Below are 20,285 nucleotides of genomic sequence, written 5' to 3'. Positions count from 1 at the left end.
ACAAATTAGGGGTGCCAAGCACAATACTGAGCGTTGTCCCAGATGCCAGAACTCTGTGGGCTGACAAAGGGGTCCCCAGGATCCTCTCAGCCCATCAAATCCCACATCCGAGCGCTAAGAAGACTGTTAACGCCCCTCCCTAGCCTCTCAGAAGCCAGAACTTCCGGCAGGTTGCAGACTGTCCCTCCTCACACAGAACCATCCACACCGGGTCAGCCTGGACCTAGGTCTCCTCGCTCACCTTCCAGACTGGGTCACACTCACCCCTGGGAGGTCCCCCGTAGGAGAGGACCAGCAGGCTAACCTAAGGTTACCTTAAACTTGTGTTCCATCCTGTGGACGACCCCCCCTCCCTCCATGCCCAGTGTTGGGGTAGTGGGTCAAATATTAGCTCCCAAAGATCTACCCACGGCTCCTCTGCTTCCCCACCCTCCCCAACAGCAGACAGAAGAAGCTGTGAAAAAGCAAGTCAGCCCATTGCCAGGCCAAATACTGAGTCCTCAGTACAGACGGCCCCTAACCACCCTGCAGGATCCAGGACCTTACCCTTGCCCTCTTTGGTCTTGGCCTTGCGTACAGGCAGAGGCTGGGGCACTTGCTGGGGACTGATGGCCAGTGGAGGAGCAATGGTCACCGTCTCCACGGCCGCAGCCACAGCCGCCGCCGCAGCTGCTGCTGAGCTACCCTTAAACGGGTTGTTGGCGCTGAACTCTCGCCACTTGGCCCCGAGGACAGTCATCATTTTGGACATGGGGATCTTCGGGTTCTTCTTGGCAATAAGCGGCCTGAAGGAGAGAGATAGGAAGGTGAGGGAGGACCACCCTTTCTCTCATGCCTGTAAGGTGTGGCTAGCCCCATAGCTCTGGCTAGCCCAGTAGTCCTGGCTAGCCCAATAGGGGCAAAGAAAGGACAAAGTAAAACTAGAGCACCACCCAACATACTCCTGACTCCTAGAGTGTTTCCACTAGGGCTACAGATCAGAGCCGGGCCTACAGCAGGTCACATCGCCCACCGAAGGACCCAGGACAGGGCCTGAGAGGGAGGTAGACCCAACCATCAAGCCCTTCCAAGGTCAAGGGTTATACTCTGATAGCCCTCGCCCTCTCAGGAGTCCTGGCTATCTCTCCCTCCACCTCCCCTCGGGTAAGCACAACCCTCTTGGCCACCCAGCCGCAGCAGCCAGCCCCTGGCCCACCGGAGGAACTGGCTGAAGGCCTTGTAGTTGGTCAGTGTGTGGTAATCATCCTCGGAAAACAGGTAGTCCACATCGTCAAGCCCCCACTCGGCCATGAGCTGTCCCGAGGACTTGGGCTCCTGTAGAGACACGCCAGAGGTGGGGTCAGAGGCACAGGCCTTTCTGACCCACCTCCCTGCTCTGAGAAGGAAGGAGAGGGGTAATCAGCAGTCTAACAGCTCTCACCCACCACAGGGACACTGAAAGTCATACCCACCCTGTCCCGCAACCCCACCCGTGGCATGTCTGAGATTCCAGCTCACAGGACACCGATGCCATGAGCGTTAAAGCCAAGACTGGGGAAAGACTACGCAAGTTTCGCCAGAAAGTGAGAGCAGATTTGGGGGGTTGGGGGGGGACAGGCTGCTTCGCTAAGCTCTGGGGACTGGGACAGACAGACAAGACCTGAAGCGGTGGCCCAGTGAGGAACAGAGCTGAAGGAGTCCCTCGCCTACTTCCCAGATGTGCTGCTAGCAACACTGTGACAAAGAGCTCAACAGGACCTTTACAGGGGTCAGAGAGCTAGAGGACCACGGGACTGCCTGGCCCTTGGTAAGCCAGGATCACAGGACACGCTGGTTGTGGAGAAAGGTTTTGTTTTGTTGGGGTTTTCTGTTTGGGTTGTTGTTATTGTTGCTTGTTGGTCTACATAACCCTGGCTGTCCTGGAACTTGCTCTGTAGACCAGGCTGGCCTGGAATTCAGAGAGATCCTCCTGCCTCTACCTCCCAACTGCTGAGACTAAGGGTGTTTGCTACTATGCCTGGTTATTTTTAATTTCTTTCTTTTTTAAAGATTTACTTATTTGTTATATATAAGCACACTGCAGCTGTCTTCAGACACACCTGAAGAGGGCATCGGATCCCACTACAGATGGTTGTGAGCCACCATGTGGTTGCTGGGATTTGAACTCAGGACCTCTGGAAGAGCAGTCAGTGCTCTTAACCGCTGAGCCATCTCGCCAGCCCGCCCTATTTCTTTTTATGCGTATGAATGTTTTGCCTACATGTATGTCTGACTACCACATGGGTACCTGGTGTCAGTGGAGGCCAGAAAAGGGCACCAGATCCCTCACTCCCTGACACTAGAGTTATAGTTCTGAGCCACCTTGGGTGCTGTAAGAACCACCAGTGCTCTTATGCACTGAGCCTCCCCGAGGGTCACTTCTAACCACAGCTCTGCCAGATAACATCAGCAAGACGTGGACAAATTAATTCACCTTTCTCGGTTTCTTCACTGTGCCTTACAGAGAATTAAGATAGGTGCTAGGACCTGTGACTGTTACCATGTGACCCAGACACCGTCCTCTCCCCTGTAGCCTGCCTCTTCCAAGTGACCTTCCACCCAGTAAGCAATGAGCACAGGGCATAGATCCTGACCTGCAGGACACACAGACCCCCATCCACAGAGGAAGAGAAAAAAGGTTCGCAGCCTTGGGTGACACCAGAAAATGCCGCACAGAGCCCCATCTGCCCTGCCCCCTCAAGCCCTTTTGAGAGCTGTCTTTCTGCTCAGACACCCAACTGGTGCAAATTCTCCCTGGGTACTGCAAAGTAATAGGGCTTCCACGAAAGCCCAGAGAGAGTTCCATGAGGGACAGCCTCCCATTGCCAACCTGCTCCCTCAGGCACACCCAGCCATTCCTGAGAAACATGCAGGGAACACAGAAGCAAGCAGGTGACGTCACCAGTAACCTAAACAGCTCCTGGAAGTTAATTTCTCAGAACTGTCCCCATGACTATTACAATCATAGCTGATTCACAGCACATCAGTGATAAATGGGGTCACAATGGGTGTCAGGACACTCCCAAGAAAGCAACGCCCCCCCCCACAAGCACTCCAGTCTTCAATCATGCCTAGCCCTCTGCCACCCAACGGTGACTGTGTCAATGTTTATGGTGACACAGTGTGGCTCACAAACCATTCCTAGTTGGCACAGGGTCACCCACCCCACACCTCACAACCCAGGGGGCAGCCTCAGTTCAATTGCAGTGCCTTGACTTTTTGTCCACGTTTGTGACGAAGATGCTCATGCCCAAAGGACAGCCAGACCCATCTCTACAGCCACAGCCACGCAGCTCCAAGTTCGCTGAGACACTAGAGGAACACCCGCGTGGGCAGAACCTCAGAGTGCACCAAGTACCCAGGCAAAGCTGGCCACTCAGGGCTGTCCAGCAGATGCTAAGTGGCAAAGATTTCATTTGCTATTTCATTTCCCCAGATTGCTCCAAGCAAGAGGTTCCCAACACCAAACTTGAGTTCCCACGATCTATCATTCTTGCTAGAAATGGCTGCATGCTCAGGTGGGCGAGCTATTGCACAGAGCAGCCCCAATCCGGCAGCAAGATGGCGGGCGCGGTGTCTTGCTTGCTACCACAAGCCCCTAAGTTTCCACCGTGTCACTGAGACTTCTGACTGCATGCCCCTCATGATGTGTGTCTGACATCCACGTGCATGCGCGTGCACACAGGGCTCTGTGTGGCCTCCCTGACTGGGGCCTCTGAGCTCCGCTCCTCCCGCCTGGCCCCGCCCCGCCTGGCCCCGCCTGGCCCCGCCTAGCCCCGCCCCACCCCGAAAATTACCTTCACGCCTCCGTCATCGTTATCATCTTCATCCTCATCCCTCTTTTTCCGTTTGGCTTTCTTCTCCTTCTTCTCCTTCAGTTTCTTCTTCTTCTTCTTGGTGGGGGAGTAATCGCTACCTTCGCTCTCTGACTTCTCTTCCAGATCCTCCTCATTTTCTGACAGTTCGTCATTGCTCCCCTGGAGAAGAATAGGGGATGGTGAGGGTGCCGGACACCCAACGATGCCAGAGTCCCCAGGCAGGTAAAGTGTCAGCTTCTGTTTGGATCAGAGTGGATTTGGGGAGCATGATGGCACTGCACCCCAGGAACTCCTGGTAGAGACAGACCATGATGACCAAAGTCGAAAACCAAAGTATTCAGGAAAAGTTGCAAACAGGAGCTGACCCATCGACCCTGCACCAGGCAGCTCTCCAGAGGCAGCCACGGTGCAAGCCTGACTCCAGGATGGACGTTCCATGTCAACCATAGAAAAGGATAAATTAGGAAACTCTTAAGATTGACTGGATTGTGTTTCCTGTCTGCACAGGCAGAAAATGGCCCATTTATATGGAGATGAGGGTGTTTACAGTCACCGCATATCCACCAGCAAGATACTGTCCCTAGAAGAAAATGGTTTGCCCAGTTTGGAGGCAAGAGAACAGTGAGCCCTGTCCTCTCCTACAGGGGTCTGCAGGGACAGGCTGGCACCGTTGCTATGATTACCAGTTCGGGACTTGTCACCCTTGCGATTGCTTTGAGATATTTTTCAGGTGAGCAAAGATAGGCGTGAGAAGAGATGGAGAGAGAGAGCTAGGGATGTGAAGCCTGGGCTATGAAGGACAGCTGGGAGAGGAAAGAAGGAAAGAGTAAGAGACAGGGAAAGAAGATGATGGGAGGCCCAGGGAAGAAAGGGTGACAGTCTTGGGGGACCCTGAGCCATTCCCTTGCCTGCCCTGGTAGAGAATTTCCAGTTAAACACATCCCATAAATTAGCTGAGGTTGGACATGCCACCAAAGGGGACAGCTGGGATGACCCCACCCATAGGCTCAACCCTGTCTCCCTCATAGAAGACTGAACCTTTCACCCGATAATCAATCCCCAAGTCAAGCCCTCCTTGCTTTCCCAGAATATTGACCCTGCCCTGGACGCAAGGGGCAACTCCCAACTCCCACACCTGTCAGTAACACGGAACCCCATAGGCACAGTTCCCAGGCTAAGGCACAGAAAAGTGGAATTCGAATTGGGACATTTCCTTCCACCAAGGTGACAGAGACCAGCCAGCTCTCCAAGGCTGTATCCAAGAGATCTGAGAACCCCGATTCCCACCACAAAAAGAAGCAAAGATGTGTGTGTGTGTGTGAGAGAGAGAGAGAGAGAGAGAGAGAGAGAGGGGGAGGGAGGGGAAGAGGGAGAGGGAGAGAGGGAGGGAGGGGGAGAGGGAGAGGGAGAGAGAGAGAGAGAGAGGGAGGGAGGGAAGGAAGGAGGGGGAGAGGGAGAGGGAGGGAGGGAGGGGGAGAGGGAGAGAGAGAGGGAGGGAGGGGGAGAGGGAGAGGGAGAGAGGGAGGGAGAGGGAGAGGGAGAGAGAGAGAGAGGGAGGGAGGGAAGGAAGGAGGGGGAGAGGGAGAGAGAGAGGGAGGGAGGGGGAGAGGGAGAGAGAGAGAGAGAGAGAGAGGGAGGGAGGGAGGGAAGGAGGGGGAGAGGGAGAGGGAGGGAGGGAGGGAGGGAAGGAAGGAGGGGGAGAGGGAGAGAGAGGGAGGGAGGGGGAGAGGGAGAGGGAGAGAGGGAGGGAGGGAGGAAAGGAAGAAGGGGGAGAGGGAGAGGGAGAGGGAGGGAGGGAGGGAGGGGGAGAGAGAGAGAGAGAGAGAGAGAGAGAGAGAGAGAGAGAGAGAGAGAGAGAGAGAGAGCACACGCGCTCGCAATACACTTCAGCACCACAGACAGCAGCTGCAACGAGTCCTAGAGAGGGAAATCCAGACTCCACCAAAAGACCCAAGGTGCTGAATACTTGCAGTGCCTGCCCATGGGTCCTTGTTAACCTGGGACATGTTCATGGTAACCACCTGAAATTAAACTCTCTCATCTGCACAATGGTGAGAAGAAGCAGGGAGATCGTGCTCGCAGAGGCACTAGTGTGGATAGTCATGCTCAGAGACTAGGGTAACTTGGGAGAGCCAGCTGATGATCGTGTGTCCTGGCAGGAAAATTAGACCAGACCAGCCTGCATTCAGAACCCTTTACTCCTGATACAAGTGGACCACACCCAGGCAAAGACAACACCTCCCCAATGTTAATGACACTAGTTAGGAAGCAGACAAAGGCAGCTACATGGGTCATGGGCACCTGTGGGTGACAGTGTGGGTAGACAACCATTGCCTCGTCAGAGCATCTACTGGGGAAAAGATACTGCCATACCCAGGGTTCATAGGAGGTGAGAAGCGGCCAGCACATCTTAGAGCCAGAGGGCGTGGCAAGAAGAGGGCAGGAGGGAGGTGGGATGGCGCCTCCAGCTGGCAGAAGGAGCAACAGCAGCCTGTGCACAGCAACAATAGGGGTGGAGCTTGCTGAAGCCGAAAGCCTGGCTAAGACAGGACTCAGCCCAGCAGGGTGGATCTCAGGCTAGGGGCCCCTTTCCTCTATCCATCCACCAATGCAAAGACAAGATATTCACCTTGCCTGTTCACTCTCGGGGAGAGAAGACTCTGATCTGCAGCCCCGAACCCGTCTCTCCCCTGCCCTGCCTCTTCCCAGTAAAGCCAGGATGGCCTAGGTCACCCCCACAGCTGTGCCTGCACACCACAGTGGATACAGGATGAGTCCGTCTTCCCAGCAGACCTGTACCAGCTGTTCCCACACTTCCTCTGCTGGGCCTCCTCCTCCTCTGCCTGACACATCATAAAAACCTCTCGCCTCACAGAGAGGACTGCAAGGAGGAAGCACTTTCCAAGTGGATCCAAAAAGCATCCACAGAGGAGCTGTCAGCAGGACCTGGGAGAAGGGAGAAAGAACTGAGCAGGAACCAGAGGGAGAGGGGGCACTCCAAAGGCAGATGGGCCTCTGAGGTCCGGGTCAGCTGCTCTATCTGCCAGACTCCAGGCCACCAATCGAGACTGTTTTAAATAAGAGACTGACTGGGGATGAGGAGGTGGGCCACACCCCATTCAGGAAGGACATACAGACCAGTAAAGCTCTAATAGAGCTCACCAGCCAACCTCAGCCCTGAGGTCTGAGAGCAACCAAAGCACACACAGGCTGTAGAAACCAGGGTGACAATTGGGCCTTTGACCTTGGCACTGTCCTTCATGGGTGTGACTTTTATTCAGAGCACTAGGGGCTGTGTTAGGGGACACACGTAAAACACTTCAGCTGCCACACCCGGGTTGGGGGCTAGGAGTGGTCTCTCCTCTCAGCGCCCCTTTTCCTGTTGAGGGCATAGCTCACCAGGCAGCCATGGTGGTGCAGACCCCAAGCAGCAAGTCCAACGCCACCCCTCCTCCCTCCTGATCTACAATTTCGGAATCCAGACCTGTCTGCCCCCCCCCAAGCCCAGCACCCACATCACACTGAAAATTAAATTAAATAAATAAAATAAAATAATAAAGCAGTATTTAGACTCAAAAAAAGAACTCGGGGAGTTGGTCATTCTCGACTTGGGGTCCTTCAAAACTGAGAGGGGAAAAAAAAGAGAGAATGAAATCTGAGCCTCCCATTCACCAGTGTTATAAACAGTTATAATTTAGCACTGAATAATTGGTTGCTATGGCAACCGCTGCAGTACAGGTTGAAATCAGTTCTCCCTCCTGCGCTCCGGTCTGACAGGGAGCTTCATCTACATATGCTCAGGTTCCGGCTGCAGCCGGGTTATTTTATGTAAATCAGAAACCAGAGCTCGATCCTTGCCTGAGCGTCGCTTCCCGCTTCCCACTCCCCCAGCCCAAACCACTGCTTTAGTGCCCACCTGCAAGTCACCTGGTGGGGGATGCAGTGCTGGGGTCGAGGGAGGAAGGAGGTTCCCACACCCGTGATCCTGGGCTGCCGGGTGGGTGGATGGGTGGGTGGGCGGGCAGACGGATCTTCCTCTTTGTAAATAGCATGCTATAGACCGCCACCCCCACCCCCAGATTCTGCAGCTGGTGAGAGAGAGCCAAGCTGCAGGATGGGATGAGATGGAAAAGGAGAGGAGAGCTCCCCCACCCCCGCTCAAGGGTCGCCTCTGGTGCTCTTCCTCTGGAAACCTCATCTACCTCCATGTCCCACCCTTTTAAACAAACAGTATTGAATCTTAAGGAGTGATGACAGGGCCCGAGGAGAGAATGAAAGAGAGAAGGGAGAAATGGGAGAGAAGTGGGAAAAGGAAGTGGGGAGAGAGACAGAGACACAGACAGAGACACAGAGACACAGACACACAGAGACAGAAAGACAGAGACAGAGAGACACAGAGACAGAAAGACAGAGACAGAAAGACACAGAGACAGAAAGACAGAGACAGAGAGACACAGAGACAGAAAGACAGACACAGACAGAGAAACAGAGACAGCGAGAGTCAGAGACAGAGACACAGAGACAGAGAGAGTCAAAGACACAGAGACAGAGACACAGAGACAGAGGTTGATATGGCAGAGAAACAAAGCACAGCTTGGAGGAAGAGCCTGTTCGTGCGACCGACCGAAGACCGAACCAGAGGAAGATGGTACAGGAAAAAAAAAACAACCACGTTCTTAGAAAAAAGAGGCCAAGACACCCAAGCCACTGGGCAACGATTTCCTGTGGCTTTACCTTCCTTGGCCTTTCAGGCCACCATACCCTCAGCCCTACAGCCCCTCCCCATCTCCAGCCTCCCTCCTACCAGAGCCATGGCAACCCTGTGCCCAGGAAGGAGGGAGAAAAGAAGACAGCCCTGCTTAGAATTGAACCCTGCCTTAAGCTGACAAGGTCCCAGCCTATGGCCTGACATTGAGAGGATTGGGGAGGCCCTTCCTCTGCCAAAGAATACCGAAGCCTGGGGTGGAGAACAGTGGCAACAGAGGGAAACCTCACAGCTTCAGTCGAAGTCTGAGCACCCGCATACCAGGGCTTCACAGTCCAGACCCTATCCACAGCCCAGGCATGGACGGATCTGCAGGCCCGAGGGGCACTGGGCCCTGTGTAAAAGGAACTGGTTCCTAGCGCCTCCTCCAATTGGGAAGTTCTCCAACACAGGACCTGCCTCCGCTTTCTCTTCTGGATAATGGGGCCAGAGAGCTTCGTGAGTCCTCGGAGGAGGTTTTCGAGGACAGATAAGTCAAAGCAAGCTGCTTCCTTCCTTCATGCTGGAGACAGCCACAGACTTGCCTTGTGGTGCGGTGTTGGGTGTCATACCAGACCTCAGAGAGCCTCCACAGAGGTGTAGAGTCAGCTGAGGAGTCAAAGAAACTCCAGGAAAACAAAGGGAGGTGTACACACACCCACACACTTACACTCACTCACACACACACCAAAATGTAAGGCAAGGAAGGAGGCAGGGTGGGCCAGAAGAGGACCCTAAAGAACTTGGCCCAGGGCATCGTCATTCATTGCTAAGGAAACCCTCAGGGTAGGTAGGTTCTCTTTGGGTCCCTCGGATGTCCCTGATCCTCCCCATGGTGGTCCCTCACTTGCCGGGTCTACATCTGACATTTTCCCAACACAGGGAAAGAACAGAGTTGAGACCCTGGCGGGCAGCGGCTCCAACCTACCCTGCATCATTTTTTTCTCCTTGTTTCTACACCAGGCCTGCATTCTGGAGCCCAGGAAAACCAGCTCAAAGCCTTACAGTGACTCGGGTTTACTGTCTTTGGTGCACCTCTGAGCAACTCCCACCCTCCCTCCTAGCAGGGCTGCCGGGAGATGCAGGAGGTGAGAAAAGACAACGCAGCCGAGTCTTGTCCCAAATGGGAAAGACTTTAAGCTACATCCCTGCCTCAGTTTCCCCACACCATCCATTTCCAAAGGTGAGCCCAGAGATGAAGTGTGTCAGCATGAGGCACACAGAAGCATCATGTCAGTAAGTATGTCACCTCTCTTCAGCCTTGAGTCCCAACTGCCTCTAACAGAGCCACCAAAACCAGGAAGTAAAGACTAGGAGCATTTACATCAGAGGGAGGCTCCTATAGAGCAGCCTGGGAGTGGGTGGGAGGCTCTGCAGCCACTGGGCGGGCCGTGGAGACAGCCAGTCATAGTATCATGGTGGTCCAGCTCGGGACAGAAGGACAGCTGACCCTCCAACTTTCTTAAGAAAAAGAACATGCTCTTTCCATCCCAGGGGCGTTTCTGCACAATATCGCCTTTCTACGCAATTCAAGGTCCAAGCCCATCCTGCCCCACCCCAACCCAGGATGCCCCGCCCCAACCCAGGATGCCCCGCCCCAACCCAGGATGCCCCGCCCCAACCCAGGATGCCCCGCCCACTGCAAATATGCCTCACCTCTTTCTTCTTCCTCTTCCCTTTGGACTTGCTCTCCTTCAGCTTCTTCGGCTTCTTCTTGGGAAGGCTCACGGGCTCTGCAGGGAAGAAGTCCTCAAAACCTTCAAGGCCACCATCATCTTCTTCTGCAGGAGTTAAAAGGGAAAGGGGTCACCTTCAGTTTCTCTCAGTCAGAAACAGGGACAAACAGCCCAAGGCAGGCCACAAGACCCCTACGACCAACCACATGCCACACATCATAGCCATGTGACCACAGTCCTAAGCCAAGTGGACAACAGTCATGTCCTCTTCTGTAAGAAGGGATAATAACCACCAAGTCCTGAACCCAATAAGCAAAAGCAAGTCACTAATCTGGTGTCCTTACTGACCTGGGAGAGAAGTGGCCTCACAGGGCACCAATGTCAAGGCTAGCTGACCTGAGGAGGGCTGGAGCCCAATAGAGAGGCCAAGCTGAGTAAACCCTATTCTGACCCCCAGAGGTTCAAGTATAGCTCAGATGTGACTGGTGAATGTAAGTAAGAGACATGGGTCCCATTAGCCAAAGACTTAATGGAGTCAGCATAGTAATCAGTCACAGGCTTGATAAGATCCCTGTTTTGTTTAGCTTTGTTTTTTCAAAGATGGGGTTTCTCTGTATCCGTGGCTGTCCTGAAACTTGCTCTGCAGACCAGGCTGACCTCAGACTCACAGAGATCTGCCTGCTTCTGTCTCCCAGGAACTGAGATTAAAGGCATGGGCCACCGCCTGGCAACAGGATCCTCTCTTAATGAGGTATTCAAGACTACACCAGGGCTGGAGAGATGGCTCAGCACTGACATTAACATTAACTCAGTGTTAGGAGCACTGGCTGCTCTTCCAGAGGTCCTGAGTTCGAATCCCAGCAACCACATGGTGGCTCACAACCCTCTGTCACAGCTATGGTGTACTTATATACAATAAATAAATAATTTTTTTACAAAGACTCCACTACTTTCACTGCCCAGCTCTGTGCAGGAAATCAATACACATGCCCACTGCAGACACACAGGGCCAGCAGGACGCTAAGCCCATTCCACACACGGGTTTTCCAGAAGCTGCCTATGAACCCCAAAGTCCCTCATTCCAGCAGGAAATTCTGTCTAAAGGTAACAAGGCGGAGAGACAAGATAGCACCTCTTCCTCTCATCTCCACATTGATGTGCACCCCACATCAGGTGCACACACCACATCACACTTTTCCCTTTTTTTACAGATGTATTTATTGTATGTAAGTACACTATAATTGTCGTCAGACACACCAGAAGAGGGCATCAGATCCCATTACAGATGGATGTGAGCCACCATGTGGTTGCTGGGATTTGAACTCAGAACCTCTGGAAGAGCAGTCAGTGCTCTTAACCACGGAGCCATCTCTCCAACCCCCACTTTTTTTTTTTCAATTAAATTCCAAGAGGAGGCAAGGTGGACTTAGGGCTTGGGGTCATTTAAAAGGTGGCTGACTAGCTCCATGCCACCCCAAAAGGAGAAAGGGACTTCAGCTGTACTGGGGGAGACATGGTTAGTGGAACACTGACCCCTACCCACTGGGGAAAGCTAAGTTGAGACAGTATTTCCCTGCAGAGGTGAAGTAGTAAATATATCCTCTGCAGGTTTGGAGCAAGAACCAAACCACCCTGAAGAGAGAAAGAGAGAGAGAGAGAGAGAGAGAGAGACAGAGGCAGAGACAGAGACAGAGAGAGACAGGGAGTGAGAGAGAGAACCAGCTCAAGGTTGCAAAGGAGAGAAAGAAGGGGGGAAGAACAAGCTCAAGGGGGTAATGGGGGGAGCAGTCAGTCACCCAGAGGGGCGAAGGAGGCTTCCAGAATAAAGTGGTAAGACTTCTCCAGCCCATAACCTGGCTCCTCCAGTCCCCGACCTCCTGTTCCATGCACAGTGAGTGTCTGTGGTAGCCAGGCAGTGGAGAAGAGGCTGTGGGGCTGTGCTTCACACGCGTGCATAGAAAAGCACCAGGCATCTCTCAGGCCTCACACAAGTCCACCTGCTAGCCTTGAATCACTTGAACTCCAGAGTCCCGGGGGGAAGAGGACAGGTTCCCACTGGGTTTCTGTGACTCCACAGTCGTACATACCCCACCCGCAGAGGGCATTTCATGGCTCAAGTAGCTACAATCCCTCTTCTGAACCCCACAGTTGATCTGTATATTTAGAACAAGGTACCCCTTGGTACCAAGGCCCCATCCAAGGAATAAGCAGACCCACCTGCCAACACAGCGCCCCAGAACCCCCAGGGCAGGGAGAGTGTGCAGCAAAGTTCCAGCCCCTCCCTGCTGCACAGATGGGAACCTGGAAGAGCAGCCAATACAGAGAGGAGAAGGCAGGCTCCAGATAGGATGGACGCTGCCACAGGGAAGCAGCCGGAGTGTGTCTAAATGCAGGTCATCCCTGGAGGACCACCATAGTACCCAGCTAGTACCAAGTACCACACCACAGTACCCAGCTACAGAGAAGTACCACAGTACCAAGTACTACAGGACCGAGTACCACAGTACTGAGCTATAAAGAAGACATGGCTCACGTAGCAGGTACAGCTATTGTGGTCTTGGCAGCAATGGGCCATTCCTGACTTGGGCTTCTGCAGGCCAGGGAGCCAAGCAGAAGCCAGGGGACGTCAGAAGTAACCCACTCCTCCTCTGAGCTCTGATGTGACAGAGGCAGGGAGGATCTTCAGGGGCCCTCAGTGTCCGGTTCCATCTGGGTGTGGAGGAGTCTTGGCCAAGGCACTGAGGATGGCAGTGGGCCAGGCTATGGTGGCCAGTGGGACACACATCCACGCCTGTGTCCTCTGTGAGAACCTCAGACTCCAGGCTGATGCAATCCCGAGGGGGCCCTTCTCCCTCCTGCCTGCTCTGGGCAGCCCTCTGTCTCCACCCGGCAGGGGAATCCCCAGGCTTAGGAAGCCTGCTCAGCACATGTCCCCCAACTGACCAGTAGACAAGACGGGGAGGGGCACACAGGTAGTTAGGAATGTTCTGGAAGGAAGCCTGTGGTCCACCCATGGATACTGAGGAGGGCAAGAAACCGCCCCCAAGCTAACTGTAACTCATCCAGAACAAACACAGACCTTACGTTCATGTACAGAAACACACACACACACCTCCTCCACAAGACAACCTCACAGCCTGTACAGAAACACACACACACCTCACAGCCCAAGGCTGCCTGCTTAATAAAAAAAAAAAAAAAAATTCCTCTGGGAAATTTTCAGAGCTCACACATGAAAATGGGGTACCCAGCTATGACCACACCTACCTCTGGCAAGCATTTCCTGTCCCCTCTTGGCTCCTGGTAGCCCTGAGGCCAGACACCAGGTCGGCCCATCCCCCACACACCCAGTCTGTACAGACACTCCAGTTCCCTCTTCCCACATGGACCCTCTCTTCAGCAACAGGTGTTGAGCCTTCTAAATTCAAGCTAAAGAGCTCAACCCCATCATCTGCCACACCCGAGTCTCAGATGTGTGCTGTCGACCCTGTTCTTCTCACAGCCCTATCTGCTAGGGGCGTGTGGCCAGTGTAAGAGTCAGGACTCACCACCCTGGAGTGAGGGGATCCAGGGTGAGGGCAGCCAGCCCATTAAACAGTCTGTCCTGTCAACTGTCAGACCCTGGAGGCTTGTTCCACCGCCTTGAGGCCTGCCCGGGCGCGGTGTACCCTCAAATACCAGATATGCCCCACCCCAGGGCCCGAGGTTCCATCGATCCCAGCCAGCTATAATTAGGGCCATTAGCTTGGTAGCTCTTTAAGTGGCCCTAATCAGAGCAGGCCTGGGGACCAAGGGAGGCTACTTCTGAGATGTGGGATGGGACACAGCTCTAAGACGAAGACCAGAGATAGCGTGAGGGTTGACGACAGAACCTGCCAGGTAAAAAGAATCTGTCAGCTTCCAAAGACCACTCAAGTGGCTAAGGCCAACTTCCGATCCGAGTCCACAGAGCCTGAGAGATAAATGTGGGGTGCAAGTCAGGACAGATCAAAGACTCTACGCTCAGGGTGAAGCCCAGCCAGGCTCCAGGCCCCACCTCCTCTGCAGAACAAGCTTCTCCAACAGGACTACGGTAGAAGTTAAATCATCTGTCTCTGTGAATGGGAGGACTAGGGGGTCAGAGGGAGGACAAGATCTCCGTCACTAGTATCTGAGGTGAGGAGACCAGCCACTGATGGACAACTAGGTCAGTCAACCCTCCTAGAACCCAGGGAATTGGGTGTCCTGTTTTCAACCCCTATGCCCCATCTCCAAGCAGGGAACAGGGCCACCTAGTGGTCAGGGAGGAAGAAGGCCAGAGAAGCACAAGGGCTTTTAACCCTCATCCCTTCCTGACCCAGCACCCTAAAAGCCTGCCCACTGACTATTCATCTTTGAAATGGACTTCACTCTGTAGCCTTCTTACCAGGCAATGAAGAGACACAGAACTGTGAGACACCCCCCCCCCAAGGCTGGGTGCAGTTTAGTGACACAGAAAGAACCCAGGAGGGGGGGGGGTCACAGGATGGAAGAACTCTGGGGCCAGGACATCTGGACACTGAGAAGCCTAGGCTAAAGATCTCATCAGTCTCTAGACCTCCCCCTGTGGCACAGGCCCTCGGCCAATCCAGAGCAGTGCCACCAAGCAAGAGGCGATTAATAATTTATTTATGACATTTAACAAAACCCAGACATCACCTCATTGGCATCTCATAAAAGAAAGCGGCCATCCTGGGAATGAGGGGAGAGGAGAAGCAGGAGAGGCTCTTATCCTGAGTGACTGGGAGATGGGAGAGTGAAGATGGCCCACGGAGGCAGGCGGAAGCCCCCAGTCAGGGGCAGGGCACGGTGGATGGGAAGAAGGAGGCAAGGAGTGGAGGCCAGAGATCAACACAGGAGGCACGGGAGGAGGCGGAGGTGGAGGTACCAGGCTGACCAGATGAAGACCGATGGAGGGAACAAAGCGAGAGAAAGAGCCAGGGAGGGGGGCTGAAGCCAGAATTACAGAACTGAAACAGTCTCACATTTCCTCTGCAAGGTGCTTCCCAGAAGCCTCTTGTGTCAGCAGATGCCTTTAAACACTCGGGAGGCAGAGGCAGGAGGACCTTTGTGAGTTTGAGCCGAACCTGGTTTATATAATGAGTTCTAGAACAGGTCTAAATAGTGAAGCCTTACAAAAAGGAAGAAGAGGGAGGAGGAGGAGGGAAATAAGGAGGAGGAGGAGGAGGAGAAGGAAAGAAAGAAAAGAGCCCCCCAGAAAGTTAGATATAACACACACCGATCAGTACCTGGCTCAAAACTAATCAAGAAATCCATGTTGAGTAGGTGGATGGGTAGATGGTAGAAAATCGAATGGGAGTTGGGTAGATGGACAGAAACGTGGGTGAATAATGGATGGGCGTAGTGGACAAATGGATGGTGGATAACTGGGTGGATGCCTACAGGAGTTTTTAGGGTGTGGGTGGAGACCTTGTGAGTGGATAGATGGTTGTGGAGTGGATGGAAAGATAGAAGGAGAGCTGGTGAGTAGATAGGGTGGTGGGGTGGATGGACAGACAGAAGAATGCCGAGTGTTAGCTGGCAGATAGATGGGTGGATGGATGAATGGATGGGTGAGTGGGTGGGTGGATGGATGGATGGATGGGTAGATGGGTGGATGGATGGATGGGTGGATGGATGGGTGGGTGGGTGGGTGGGTGGATGGATGGATGGATTGATGGATGGGTGGATGGATGGATGGATGGATGGGTGGATGGATGGATGGATGGATGGATGGGTAGATGGGTGGATGGATGGATGGATGGGTGGATGGATGGATGGATGGATGGGTAGATGGGTGGATGGATGGATGGGTGGATGGGTGGGTGGGTGGGTGGGTGGATGGATGGGTGGATGGATGGATGGATGGATGGATGGGTGGATGGATGGATGGGTGGCAGGATTGCTAAGTGGTTGGTATTGGCTAAGTGGTTGGTATTGCAGATTGATAATTAGATGCATGGGTGGGTGTTGAAACAGTCAAGCTCCCTGGAACATCCCTACTCGAGATGGAGGGCCAGCGTAGAAGCACAGGCCCTTTCAAGTCACGGCAACTACTCTCTCCTCACTGCTGACCCTAACGAGCCCGAGACACTCACACAGGGAGATCTGTAAGATGGAGACAAGGACCAGTCAAGTCTCCCTAGGACCAGCAAGAAGACAGTCTGGGCTCGTCGGCTTGACAATGACTGAGAAAGGACTAACCAACCATGGAGACCTCCAGCCCATCAGAGCCCACCTCTGAGGAAAAGCCTTGAGGGGCCTTTCCTCTCTGCCTTCAGCCCCTCCTCAGGCTTCTCACTCCTGGCCCTTCTCCAACCCAGGTTCCCTGACCAGCACTTACTGGGTAAGAGTGCAAGTCTCAGAAGCATGTCCTTAGGACGTCAGGACAGCCACCCCCTTTAGATGATGCTAATTGCACCTGCCGGGATCAGCTGTGTATCTGTGATGTGCTGGGCACTGTGACCTGAAGGTTCTATGTGCCCTATCTTATGAAACCTCATAATAACCTTCTATGACGTAGCTGGTTCTGGACTCATTCCACAAGTAGGGGACACTGAGGCAGAGGGGGTGAGGGGCTTGCCCCAACACCCCAGGACTAGCCAGAATATTGCTGGGACTTAAGGCCTCCTCCATCCATCCAACTCTTAAGTCCTCCCTCTGACCAGCACACTCCTCTGGGAATCTGGCAGTTGCACACCTCCGAGCCAGAGGCGCAAGCCTTCCTGACTCCTCCTCCTCACAGCAGACTCACCCACCCACCACAGAACTAGAGAGAACTGACCAAAGCGAAGCACTGTGGAAGAAACACACTCCACAGACGCCAACAGACCCAAGTCCAAACGCTGCCTGCGGGTTGAGTAGTGAGGCTTCCAGAACACTGGTTCCTCCCATCTGGCTCCAGGGGGGTAAAAGGTCACTTTCCTGGAGCTCCGCCCCACACTACAGAAAACCAGGAGAGGCAGCTAGTGGGCCAGGCAGCCAACACTGCCAACAGACATGACTGGGATAGGATGTCCCCACATCCAGGGAGCCACAGTGACCTAGAGACCCCTTCTCACCATTAGGCACAATCTCTCAGGTACCCTCAGTCCAGATTGCAGCTAGGGACTCCACTTAGGAGGAACTGATGGAGGGCCCAGAGAACAGGACACGCTACAAGGAAATAACCCCCGGAGGAAGAAAGAGGGTGTCCCATAATGCAATGCAGCTGCAACCTACGAGGACAGGACAAACTTGAGAGCAAAGGACAGGAGTCAGGTAAAAATTAAGTTAAAGCCAGGGCCCTAGGACAAGATGGCACCTGCAGGGTTCCATGGCAATACTGTCAGACATCAGGAGTTGGGGAGAAGCAGTAATGGGAAGACCAGATGGACCAATGGTCTGGGTCTAAAGAAGGAAGGTCATTTGACCACTAGCTGAAAGGTTCTGGAGGGAGCCTTTGGGGGGCCGGGAGGGGTACTTAGACCAGAGGCCTGGAAAGGTGCTGGAATCCTGGCAGGCTCCAGAAGCAAAGCAGTCGGAGCGGTTGGTGGACAGGACCCTGAGTTCCCAAGCTAGAGCAACAGGAACAAGTGTCTCCTCTGTATGGCCTTGAGAGTAATCCTGAAAGCCCCAAGGGATAACCCTCTACCTGCTCTGGAGGGACAGATTAGGAATAAGACAGGACCAAGATCCAACCCCGACAGCCTTGTGTGTCCACCTTTCTGGGGACGTCCAAGACCTCACCAAGCCCCTACACCCTGATGCAAGCAAGAACAGGCGAGGAGGAGGAGGGGACACAGCTGGGGTAACTGAAGACCCAGAAATGGGCCTGTTCACCCACACTCAGCTGTCCATCGCCCCTGTTGATGCCACAAAAGGCCACGCCCCAGTCACCAACAGGGATCTTTGAAGAGTCAGACTCCTAAGTAGAAATCAGCCACAGGTTTCTCCCCTGCTTGCCCTTCCCCCTTCCTCTCAGAGAGAGAGGGTCTGGCTGCTTCCCCCTGGGGTCAAGCAGGCAGCCACTGGAAACCGTACCCCTGCACACCTCACCCCATGGAAGGCTCTTGGACTAGATGAAAGGGGACAGGTTGCACGGCAGGCCCCAGGACCAGCATTAAATCCACTAAACAAACAAACTGGCCAGCAGAAGAGGAGACTGGGGGCAGGGGGTGTGGCCCCTGGTGAAGATGCGAGCTTGGGACACGCTGCTCTCTCCCGCAGGAGACGGGGTGCTGGTGTGTGAAACAGTCTCATCCGCAGGGATGTAGATTCCTGGGAGGAGGAGACCCTTCTGGCCTCTCACAAGTCTCTCAGAAGTCCAGGAGGAGCCATAGACTTGGGAAGCCAAGAAGTGATACCCCTCAGAAGGGAGGGAGGGCAGCTGACAGGGTGAGGCCCTGCCAGGACGGGAGCAGTTAACAGGGGGGAAAAATCCTGCAAGGTAACCCCTGAGGCACAAACACGAAAGAGGCTGAATTCAGAGAGGCAGCTGGCAAGGGCAGGGGCGGTGGCCCTGGGGCGTCAGGCCCACAGGCAGGGAAGCAGGATGGGCTGGGAACCCGGAGGGCACCAGAGCGCAAAGCACCCAGGGCGGCCTGGGCAAAGTGCTGGGAAGCGACTGTCAGGCGCCGGAGCAGAGCCCGCGCGCCTGGGCTCGGGCATCGCCAGCTCCCCACGCGCGGCCCGTCCTCGCCCCGCCCGCGGCGCGTGCTTCCCGCCGCCTTCAAGGGCACGCGGGCTGACCCCGGCTCGCCGCGCCCCCTCCCGCCCCGTACCCCGCGCAGGCCCCCGCCACGGCTTCGCCCGGGGGGGGTCCCCGCCGCACCCCGCCCCACGCGCCGCGCCCCGGAGCTCGCCCAGCCCCGCGCCCTTGGCCAGCGCGGCGCCAGCAGGGCGGGAGCGCAGCCCGCAGCCCGGCGCCCCTCCCGCGTCCCGGGCCGGCAGGTCCCCGCGCCCCCTCACCTGACATCTCCTCCTCGTTCTCCATCTCCTCCGCGAACAGCCGCGGCAGCTCCTCTTCGGTGCCCAGCGGGCCCCGCATGCCCGGCGCGGGGGGGAGGGGAGGTGGGCGCCCCCCTCCCGCCGGGCGCGGTGCCAGCCTTAACCCGTGCGCTGCCGGACGGACCCGCGCGGCGGGCGAGGCGGTCTCGGCGAGAAGATGGCGGCCGCCGGCCCCCCCGCCCCCTAAACCTCCACCCCCCCGTGTCGACCCCGAAAGCTGTCGGCCGCCTCTGCCCGCACCCGCCAAGCCCGGGCCGCTCCGCCCACCGCGCCCCGCAGCGCGAGTCCCGCAGCCGGCCGAGGGTGGCGGCGGCAGCGCCCGCGGCACGGCGGCACGGCGGGGGGGCGGCACACATGCCCGGATTGTGACGTCCAGTCTGGTTGCTGTGGCAACCCCATCCCATCGTTCCGCCAGCGCGACTAGTTAACAGCCGAGAACAAGTTGGGGGGACTAGTCTTGGGCAGCTCGGTGAGCGCGCGGTGAGGGGCGGGTGCCGGGAGCCGTCGAGGTGCTCGCCAGACCCGAGACACGACGGCTGAGCTGGCTGCCGGAGCTCGATGGCCCGGGCGCAGGGGGAGTCCAGGCGGTACTCCCCGAGCACACCCCAGGCAGGGCCAGCCAGCGGTCGCCACCCTGCCCGCGAAGGCACTTGGGCCCGATTGGCAGGAGGGGCGGTGAGCCATAAACTGCCCCAGTAACCTCACCCCACCTCGAATTCAGGCTACGGTTTTAAACCCCTTTCAAAAGAGAAGTCCAAGAAAATGTGTCCTACACTTAAGGGTCACTTTGGTGACAGTGGGCACGATTTATCCATCCCTCACATGCTCTCTTTCCAAAACTGGGCTGTGTCCACCTCAAACACATCCAGGTCCCTGGGGCTCTGTATGGTCTGTGTCCTGGACTGCCACTTGGGACACCTGTCGCCTAGCGGAAGGGTTGGCGGCTGCCAGCCCTGCTTGTTAAAGGTGAAGCTGGATGCTGGCGCCCTGGGGAGCGAGACTAGAATTTTAAATGAGAGCTTT

At 55.3% G+C, this 20,285-nt stretch overlaps 1 protein-coding gene across 1 annotated transcript in view; it reads right to left on the bottom strand.

The window, feature by feature from the left end:
- Positions 1-19,302, bottom strand: part of CHD5 (chromodomain helicase DNA binding protein 5) — a gene marked incomplete at both ends in the record, with an annotated part of 47,546 nt that extends 28,244 nt beyond the window's left edge. Inside the window, 5 exons of the mRNA XM_080921360.1 lie at positions 547-785; positions 1,196-1,314; positions 3,816-3,995; positions 10,237-10,361; positions 19,224-19,302. Of these exons, the coding sequence (XP_080777486.1) occupies positions 547-785; positions 1,196-1,314; positions 3,816-3,995; positions 10,237-10,361; positions 19,224-19,302 (742 nt within the window). The remainder of the gene's footprint in view (positions 1-546; positions 786-1,195; positions 1,315-3,815; positions 3,996-10,236; positions 10,362-19,223) is intronic.
- Between the last annotated feature and the right edge of the window lie 983 nt (positions 19,303-20,285).

The sequence above is a fragment of the Micromys minutus genome (genome assembly GCF_963924665.1).
Source record: "Micromys minutus genome assembly, chromosome: 9".
Classification (NCBI taxonomy): domain Eukaryota; kingdom Metazoa; phylum Chordata; class Mammalia; order Rodentia; family Muridae; genus Micromys; species Micromys minutus.
Note: the sequence above shows the minus strand (reverse complement) of the source record. Positions and strands in the feature narration are given on the sequence as shown.